Below are 10,262 nucleotides of genomic sequence, written 5' to 3'. Positions count from 1 at the left end.
ACTGAACAACTACCCCGACCCTAAAAGAAAATTATTAATGAGTAAGTTTGAAAAACAAACTCAATAAACAACAGTTATTTATTAAAACATAAACAACAAAGGAAATGAACATGCAGTATGAACAACAAATAAAAGCAATTACTGTGTGCATGTATAACATTTTGAGGCAACAAAGATAGTGGTAATCATCAAATATGCATAACATAATAAAACATACAATCATTTCCTATCAAGTTTCTCATTATTCGACTTTTCATTTATTATCTTTATATAGTCGATTTTAATAGATATCTTAAAACGGGGAAGGTTAATATCAACCCAAGAAAACCCGACGATTTCTTATAGAGTCGTCATTCTGTGGGTCTATTTCTCTTCTGGTTTGCTTTAACTCCAAGATTCAGCAAAATCTCATTGGGAGATGGATTTATGGGATTTGGAGAAGTTGAAGTACGAGAGAAAGTCGATTGTTACCATCCTCAATGATCTCGAGTAAAAGCGCACCGAAGGGGAGGAAGGCACGTCGCAATCCTATTATTGCCTTCATTGCTAGCTCCAAGAGCAGATGTATCGCAAGGGTGGTTTTCAGGCATGGGAGAGTTAGGGAGCAAGAAAGGGTAAATTTTCGGTGCTTACAAGTGCATATAGGGGTTATTTTGTTGCAAGTAGGATTTGATTTAAATAGGATTTAGTAAATCTTATAAATTTGAATTTATCAATTCATGAAGTGGTTAAATCATAAAAAAAACTATTTGATATGTTGTAAGTAAATCCTGATAAATTCTAAGAAACTGCATTATAGCTTTAAAAATATTTAATAAAATATATCAGGATTTATTGAACGGGTATCCAAAACCTTAAAATGTATAAACAATGGTGCATTTATATTAATACTTAGTTAAAAGATTAATAATTGTTTTTTAAACTAGTTATTAATCAATAAATTAACATCAATCAATTACTAATTATATAAATTAAAAATTATTTAGAATTTTATTAAATATTTTAAAATTAAAATATATTATTTATTTATTAACATTAAATAATTGAATATAAACTTATCTAATTATAATTAATTTGATAATATATAAAATATTTATTATTATTATTATTATTACTATTACTATTTTTTTTAAATGTGAGGGCTAAAACTACTTTTTTCAATTTATTAATCAATTAAAATAATAAAAAATTTTAAAAATACAACCCTATCTTCGGAGAACCTCCCATCTCGGCTCAAAACCCTCGAATATGTCAGAGACCACCGAAATTCCCTTTCTTTCTCATCCTTTCTCTCCGCTCCTACCATAAACAATTAAGGAAGGTAAGCCCGTTCGCGCCATTCTTCCTCTTGGCTCGTCCCGGATTTACTAATTCCGCCGATTCACAGGATTTTGTAAATCTCGGATTTATCTGGAATCGGCGTCATTTTAGGATTTACGGGAGCTCAGGATTTATGGAGGCATCGCCATGAACTTTTCTGACCAGTGGCGTTCCCTTTGGCCTGTGGCCGGCGTCCCTCACGCACCTAATCTTCTCTCCGGCGATCAAGATGCCGCCTTCCGTCCTCTAATCTTCCACCCTTCGCCGCAGCGCCACTTACTCCACGCCTCCTCCTCACTCGCCCTCCCTATTCCGCCATCATTCTCTGCATCTATACCCCACGGCATTCAAACCTTCTTCGGCCGCGGTACCAATGAGTCATTTCTCCCCATTACCGATCTGTTCAACCTGGCTGCAGACATCCAATCCTCGCTCGCTTCAGCTGCCAGCAACTCCCTCGACCCCTTTTCCCGCAACAACCTCCACGCCCTTCCATGCCACGACGGATTTTCTCTTATACTTTTCTTTCCAACTGGGGATAATGCTGACGAGATTGGATTCCTATGTCTTCGTTTCGAAGATGATATATTCAAACCAGATGTTGTGGTGGATCCTGGAGGGGATATCTTCAAGCAGAGGGAGGGAATGAAGCACCCTCGACACCGGATACTCAAGCTGTCTGTTATTTCTTCTCCGACGGACTGTTCTTCACCAACTGATAATTCTATCATAGAGGGCTTTCTTCTGGCTACCACGATGTATTCTGTGAATTGGTTTAGGGTTGAAACACAGAACACCGATGAAGGAAAGATGAGGCCTTTATTGATACCTCTGGCCAAGCAGGGGTTTTTGAGTTGCGTGGTGGATGCTTGTTGGAGCTCTCATTTCTTGGAGGAGAGCGCTGTGCTGCTTGAAAGTGGAGAACTTTGCTGGTTTAATCTTGTTAGTAAAAGAGGTGGTAGTCATAAGATTTTAATTGGGGGCAATGCTGATCCTGGGAGGTGGCTAGGATGCGAATTTGGCGGGCAGCCGTGGGTTATTCTTGTTGCTTCTTCTGTTGTTGTTGCTCTGATAGATTTGAGGCCAAAGAGGATATGTGAAGCACCCAAAGTCTTGGCAAGGGTTAGATTGCCTGATTTTCTTGGGGTGATTTCTATGGAGGAGGAGAAGGATGCTTTCCAAGCATTTTGTATAGCAAGTTATAATGATTTTCACTTTGCTACAATGACTGAGAAGTTATTATTACTTTTTGATATCAGGCAACCATTAGTTCCTGTATTGACTTGGGATCATGGTCTAGAGCATCCCACATATATCTCTATGTTGAGGTTGTCAGAGTTAAGACCTTCTAAGGAGTTCAAATGTGCCATTGAATCAAGTTTTGTGATTTTGGTTGGTTCATTTTGGAAAAATGAGTTTAGGCTTTTTTGCTACGGGTCTAATGACAAAGGAGCTTTTGGAAGTTCATTTTTTGCACGGGAGCTTCCGTCGTCACTTTCGTTGTCAGGTAAACAATTGAGTTCTAGCGATGATCTTCTCAGAGAGATGATTTTGATGGAGAAACATCCTAATCAAGAGATTTTATTGAGAAATAATGGAGTTGCTGGTTTTTATATAGTGCCACCAAATGATCTCTTGAAATGCAGATCAGAAACTGATGGTTTTATTTTAGTTAGACTTATGTTATCAGGTAAATTAGAGATTCAGAAATATCATTCTGATTGTCGTTCACAAAATGAAATTACTATAGAGCAAGGAGTAGATTTTCAGGAAGTTGAAGATTTTACTATAGTCAACAATCATCAAGCCAGCATGGTGTCTAGCAAATTTCCTTTCTTAAAACTATGCTCTCTCTCAAACCATTTGAATCAAAGCCAATCCACTATGTTGACCAAGAGTTATTTGGAATTGAATGACAAAGGAGGTGGATACAAAATAAAACCAAATGATGAAAAATTCATGGAAAATCCTGAATTTTTTGATGTTGGTTCGGTGAAATTGGACTTTGAGCCATTAGATGTTTTGTTGCAGCCAAGTGAACAAAGTTTTCTTAAGTCATTAAATAGGCAAGCTTCCAAATGGTTGGAAAACAATAAGTCTTATCAATCTGTTATATTCACCTTGTCGATGCCTGATGATTCTGAGAGGTATTTAAAATCAAAGCTATTATATTACTTTTTTGCTTTTGAGTCTGGTACTCTTTAATCATATGAATGGCTGAAAGTAGTAACTTATGCCCAACAAAGTTGGGAATATCATACATTAGCAAATGATGTAAACCCTTTTTTTTTTTTACTGTTTTTTAACTTGACATCGATCTCTTCCTTTTCTGTTAATCCTTGACATGTACTTCATTGCTGAAATCACAGCTAGTTTCAGTGATCATCACTCACACAATTTAAACCTTCTCTGAAAGACGAATTGATCCTCAGAGGTATGAGTAAATTCAACTTTAAACATATAATTTCTTTTGATCTTATGATGTCAACATTTCTTATGTTGCTGCTTTAATTGCAGGGCCCTTCCATAGGAAGAATGGTTTGCTGATACAGCAATGGCTGCAATAAACAAGCTTTTGCTTGGAACCTTAGCTTCCAAGTGATCGGAAGTAGAGCATGATGAGCCTATGATTCTCCATGATGTATTTACAATATGGAGAAGATGCTTTCAACCCCGTCATCAACCATAGAACCGTCGAAGTCTTTTTCTTCTGCTAACATTGGGGAAACTGATATCCCAGTTTTCTGCTCTGATCCTGAGACCTGAGTTCTGGTAACAGAAGTCATTTGTTTTTCAATTTTATTTCAGTTTAAGGCTCAAGTAAATCTAGTGATTTCCTTTAAAATTGTCACACCATGGGTATGTCTGGCTGACAAGCTAATATCAGAAAAAGGTTTTACTGACTTGTACATTATTTCATCCAGGCATATAGTTTTGCAAATTTCAACTTTATTTTGTGAATAATATGACTAGTGTTATTGATATTTTTTAAACATAATATTTGCATGAATAAAACTTACTGCATTTAGTAGAGGTAAATGCAGGAAAAATAAATATGGCAATTATAAAAATTAATGCAATATATAGGAATCAGTGCAATAATAATTCAGATAAAGTTATGCATGCAATTTATTTTTTCCTTATAAACTAAATGGGAAATCTATATTATGTCTGCCATGTAGTAGAATTTCAATTACATGATTGAATTCTATAAATATCCGAGAACCTGATGCAAATAACAACGATAACGCTTTTAATGAGGAATGTTATGTTTATCCCTTAATAAATTATGGGTATAAAAACTCCAAGTTTAATTGAGATTTAACCTACAACATCCTGAAGACCCTATGCACTATAAACTTCTCGTTAATTATAAGCACATAAATAGGGATATTAAAATTAGTTATCAAATTTTGTTTATCCTAACTAATTTAGGCTACCTCACCATTGATCTAAATTAATCACTATTATGGCGATGGTTTAATCAATCAAATGGGCTTAATCATGGTTGCACCATTATATTATTAAACTCTTTAATAATACAAGTGCTAACTCAGATATTACAACTTAGTACACATAAGCTAAACCCAAATTCAATCCAGAAATATATACTATAATCAAAGGATAGGATGATGTGTCATAAATATTAAACTTGATCTTGTTTCATAATTTGAAGGTAGGTCCATGGTTAAGGAGAACATAACTTATCTACACTGAAATGAGGAGGACAACGACTTCAAATTAAGAATAAAGGAGTAAACACAATAAGATGTTTACAGAGATAAGAACCATAGCTTCCTATTATACTAAAATTGAGAGAGGAGAAAAAAATGATTAGCTAAGAGAAAGATAATACTTGCCGCCCTAGGTTAGAGGAGGAGTTGTAGTCAATGATTTTGATCAAGGTAAAGGAAGGAGTCAAGGCTGGTTCATCTGTTGGCGATTGTCGAAGAGTAACAGTGAAGGAAGGAGGGAGGTTGGCGGCTAGGGCTTTGTGAGAGTGAAGGATAAAGGCTCAACGGGTGAGGATTCAATGACTGGAGTGCGAGGCGACCTATAATGCCCCACCCTTTCTCAATAAGGTGGGAAGAGGCAACAAGGAGAAGCGGGAAACAGCGCGGACAGCTAGGGCAAATCGTGGGAAGGATTGTGTTATTTGCTCGTTTAGGGGAGGCAAAGGCTGTTTCGAGGGAAGCAATTGATGTCCATGTATTAAGAGGTTTGACCAGGTTGGATATCCCGTTTTCAACCATCATGATTCTTGTGATTCCTTTTAATGAGCTTCCTGTTGAAATGTGACCCCAGAAATTCATTATTGCTACTAAATGCAAGGAGAAAATGGCATATTCATCCCTTCAGTAAGCTCAAGCCGAGCTATATGGATGATGAGAGAAATCATCAATTCATTGGGATAAGAATTGAGAGTCATGGTTGATGCAAGTATTGATCGTTTGATGCTAAAAATTATGTTACATTCAGTATCCTTTGATCTAGAACTTGTCATTTTTCTTAACTATCTTCGCAGTTACTTGGAAAACATGTCTGCTGAATATTTGTATCCGTTATGTGATGATTAAGTTTATCTTGATAGAGTATGTTTTGTTAGCCAATTCTTACAAAGTAGTAATTGCAAAGAACATCAAAATTAAAGGCAAATTTGAGTAAGTAGCAGAAGAAAAAATGGGCATAAAGCAATCAATTATAGTAAAGAAGCAACTAAAAACTATATTGAAGACCTTAAGAAAAAAGTCTTCTAAGGCATGAACTCTTATAAGAAAGATATGAATAAGAAGATAATGAATATTCAATCTTTGATAATGCAAAAAAGTATCGAGTTATAGAACAAGATTATAACTTGAGTGACTTGGTGGAATCAGAGTTAGCCAAAAAATGAACTTGTAGATTATAACTTGAGTGACTTCCTTGGTGGAATCAGAGTTAGCCAAAAAATGAACTTGCTTAGGCATTGCACTAAGGAATCAGAGTTAGCCAAAAAATGAACTTGCTTAGGCATTGCACTTAGCGCAGATATGGAATGCTGGGCTGGAAGAAATACTGAAGAAATTGAAGCGAGATTAATTCTTGCACATCTCAAGTTTCAAAGTCTGCTAAGTTTATCAACCTTATTGAGTGTAAGGGTAAAATAGTAAATAAATTTCAAAAAGTCATTATTATCTGTTTAGAGGTGCTAATAGGCCAAAACATAGAGACTTATGCTTGATGCAATTTAAACTTCTTTTTTGTGCAACTCCTTAAGTAGGATGATCTTAAACCTTAAACATCAAGGCCTTTTGGTGTAACAATTAAAATTTCATCAAAAACTTCAAAGTTAAGCTTGCTTATATGGGAGTACTCTTGAGGTGGGTAACACCAATGGGACAAAATGGTGAGGTCATTCGGCGAAAGCGAACAATATTTTGTTGGGTATGACTTCGATATGTTACAACTCTTATCAGAGCATTGTACCAACCTGAAGATAAGAATTAAGTGTCGTACAAAATAAAGTTCTTCCGTTATGTGAGCCACCTCTTGAATCATAAATGACATAAAGTGCTAAATGGTGGAGGCCACTTTTTGAATTTGTAGGGATCGCACCGAGAATCTATTTACCTAATGTGTGATTATGGGTTAAGATTACTAATGAGGATTTTGGTTAATCAAGTGTAGGAGATTTTGAAACCTCTTAAAAACAATGAAGTTAAACTTTTAAACATCGACACTCCTTTTGGTGTAATGGTTGAAATTTTATTAGAAACTCCAAAAGTTAAGCGTTCTCACATGGGAGCACTCTTAGGATGAGTGATTTCTTGAGAAGTTATATTGATGTGAGAAAGCTGTGAGGCCATCAGACCAAATTGGACAATTGCTCGATGGGTGGGAGATAGGATTATTACAATTAGATTGATGATAGACATTTAAATCACGAGAAAGACAGAAAATACTGATGTTGGAGATGGTGGGCATTAGTCTCTTAGTGATGTAGATAGTTGACCCTCATCCATGCATGACGTTTGATTTATATTTTGTATTTATGTTTTGATAATTAGGACAATCACATATTTTGTATTTTATAATTGATTTTTTTTTTAAGTGAAATGAAAGTATTGTTTAGTAATTGAATGAGTTTTGATTATGTATTCCTCTGATTTCAATTACCTCCAAAAATCCCAAGATTTTGAATAAATCACAAATGTAAGCAAGAGTGGGCAAGACTTGTACTTTTTTTTTCCTTTGTTTTATTTGGGTTAAGTTGTCGTCTTCAACGGGCCTCACCTTACATTAGAGCTATTGTCTTTGTTGGGATAATAAATTAAACTAACTATTTAGAATGGATTCACATATTACTTAGTATGGATCTTGTCACAAAAGTGAGAAGTTGAATATTCGGGCTAGACTTTTTATTCCTAGACATCTTTCAGATTTTGATGAGTTGTTTGAACCACTAACTAATGAGATAAAATTGTGCTATTGGATTTTTTGGAGAATCAATTTTAGTTCAATCAAATATTGACGGTCTCGATAAAATGAAACACGTATAATTTATGAGTAATATTTTTATTGATAAAAAAATTTTGTGAGCTCATAAGAAATGATATAAAATATCTTAAGAGATGTCAAATTACTTAACTTTTATCTATCAAGTTTTCTGTGTTTCAAAATAGTCAGTCAGTTCTAAAAGTTAATTGGTCGAGTTCATAGAATTTCAGAAAATAAAATGGTGAGTTCTTAGAAAATGCTGAATTTAGTTGTGTGAGTTTCTTGAGTTTCAAAAATAATCGTCTAGTTCTAAATTCAATAAAGCAAGTTTGTAGGTTTCAAAATAAACTATGATTATTGAATTCAATCTTGCTGAGTTCCTTGAGGGTCTGTTTGGGGCAGCTGTTGATTATTTATCATTACCTGTGTTCTCCATCACCCTCTAATGACCGAAGTCATGCCAAGAGTTCGGAAGGCGGTACACCAAAACAACGCAATACATGCTGAAATTCAATGAAACAATTTTGAAATTTTAGAGAAAAGCCTAAATGCAAAAAAAAAAAAAAAAAAAAGGAAATTTAATCCATAATGATAATAAATAAAAACAAAAACTAATTAGTCAAAATTGGAAGGGTAACACTGAACATGCAGTATGAATAACAAATAAAAACAATTACTACGTGCATGTATAACATTTTGAGGCAACAAAGATAGAGCTAATCATAAAATATGCAAAACATAATAAAACATACAATCATTTTCCATCAAGTTTCTCATTATTCGACTTTTTATTTATTATTTTTATATAGTTGATTTTAATAGATATCTTAAAACCGGGAAGGTTAATACCAGCCCAAGAAAACCCGACGATTTCATATAGAGTCGTCACTCCGTGTGTCTGTTTCTCTTCTGGTTTGCCTTAACTCCAAGATTCAACAAAATCTCATTGGGAGATGGATTTATGGGATTTGGAGAAATTGAAGTACGAGGGAAAGTCGATTGTTACCATCCTCAATGATCTCGAGTAGAAGCGCACGGAAGGGGAGGAAGGCACGTAATCCTATTATTGCCTTCGTTGCTAGCTCCAAGAGCAGATGTATCGCAAGGGTGGTTTTCAGGCATGGGAGAATTAGGGAGCAAGAAAGGGTAAATTTTCGGTGCTTACAAGTGCATATAGGGGTTATTTTGTTGCAAGTAGGATTTGATTTAAATAGGATTTAGTAAATCTTATAAATTTGAATTTATCAATTCATGAAGTGGTTAAATCATAAAAAAAACTATTTGATATGTTGTAAAAAAATCCTGATAAATTCTAAGAAACTGTATTACAACTTTAAAAATATATTTAATAAAATGTATCAGGATTTATTGAACGGGTATCCAAAACCTTAAAATGTATAAACAATGGTGCATTTATATTAATACTTAGTTAAAAAATTAATAATTTTTTTTAAACTAGTTATCAATCAATAAATTAACATCAATCAATTACTAATTATATAAATTAAAAATTATTTAGAATTTTATTAAATATTTTAAAATTAAAATATATTATTTATTTATTAACATTAAATAATTGAATATAAACTTATCTAATTATAATTAATTTGATAATATATAAAATATTTATTATTATTATTATTATTACTATTACTATTTTTTTTAAATAAATTACTTAACTTTTATCTATCAAGTTTTCTGTGTTTCAAAATAGTCAGTCAGTTCTAAAAGTCAACTGGTCGAGTTCCTAGAATTTCAGAAAATAAAATGGTGAGTTCTTAGAAAATGCTGAATTTAGTTGTGTGAGTTTCTTGAGTTTCAAAAATAATCGTCTAGTTCTAAATTCAATAAAGCAAGTTTGTAGGTTTCAAAATAAACTATGATTATTGAATTCAATCTTGCTGAGTTCCTTGAGGGTCTGTTTGGGGCAGCTGTTGATTATTTATAATCTGCTGATAAACAACTTATTTTGATAATCTGCATATTATCATAATAATCTGGTTTGCTGTTTGGGGCAGCTTATTCAAAACAACTTACTTTGACTTGCTGTTTGGGACAACTTATTCAAAACAACTTATTGGGAGCTGTAGTTGGATAAATGCCCATTCTACCCCTGAATTTGTTAAATTGTTTGCAACAAAGCTGTATGGGAAAAATAATACAAACAACAGAAGTCTCAAACACAGGATTGTTGTTGTAGCAGGAACAGGAAGGCCGCAACAATATCCCAACAGCAAAGGCAGGAAAATAAGCAATAGGGGTGGTAACAATAGTCAGCCAACTAACAAGACGTGTGATGTGAAACATTGAAAATAGAATTAAACCAAGGTGGTGGTAGTAGCCAACGGGCTAGCAGAGAAGGTCATCCTGAAGGAGCAATGCAACATAAAAATAACAATTTTTGTAATAGCATGGATTAAAGAGCTGTGGAACCTTTTCCCTGCATGGATTTTTAAGGGAATAGA

At 34.0% G+C, this 10,262-nt stretch overlaps 1 protein-coding gene across 4 annotated transcripts in view; it reads left to right on the top strand.

Annotated features, from left to right (window-relative positions):
• Positions 1-1,249: 1,249 nt before the first annotated feature.
• Positions 1,250-10,262, top strand: part of LOC110025252 — a 12,200-nt gene continuing 3,187 nt past the window's right edge. The window contains exons 1-4 of one of the 4 annotated variants that reach the window (XM_020725620.1): positions 1,250-3,467; positions 3,653-3,754; positions 3,838-4,092; positions 4,997-5,456. In XM_020725620.1, coding sequence (XP_020581279.1) covers positions 1,468-3,467; positions 3,653-3,656 — 2,004 coding nt within the window. In that variant the 5' untranslated portion in view covers positions 1,250-1,467 and the 3' untranslated portion in view covers positions 3,657-3,754; positions 3,838-4,092; positions 4,997-5,456. Of the gene's footprint in view, positions 3,468-3,652; positions 3,755-3,837; positions 4,242-4,996; positions 5,457-10,262 lie in introns of those variants that run through there. The other 3 variants (XM_020725619.1, XM_020725618.1, XM_020725617.1) reach the window with 3 other exon arrangements.

The sequence above is a fragment of the Phalaenopsis equestris genome, unplaced genomic scaffold (assembly GCF_001263595.1).
Source record: "Phalaenopsis equestris unplaced genomic scaffold, ASM126359v1 Scaffold000297, whole genome shotgun sequence".
NCBI classification, from domain to species: Eukaryota; Viridiplantae; Streptophyta; class Magnoliopsida; order Asparagales; family Orchidaceae; genus Phalaenopsis; species Phalaenopsis equestris.
This window is presented reverse-complemented; position numbering and strand designations above follow the sequence as displayed.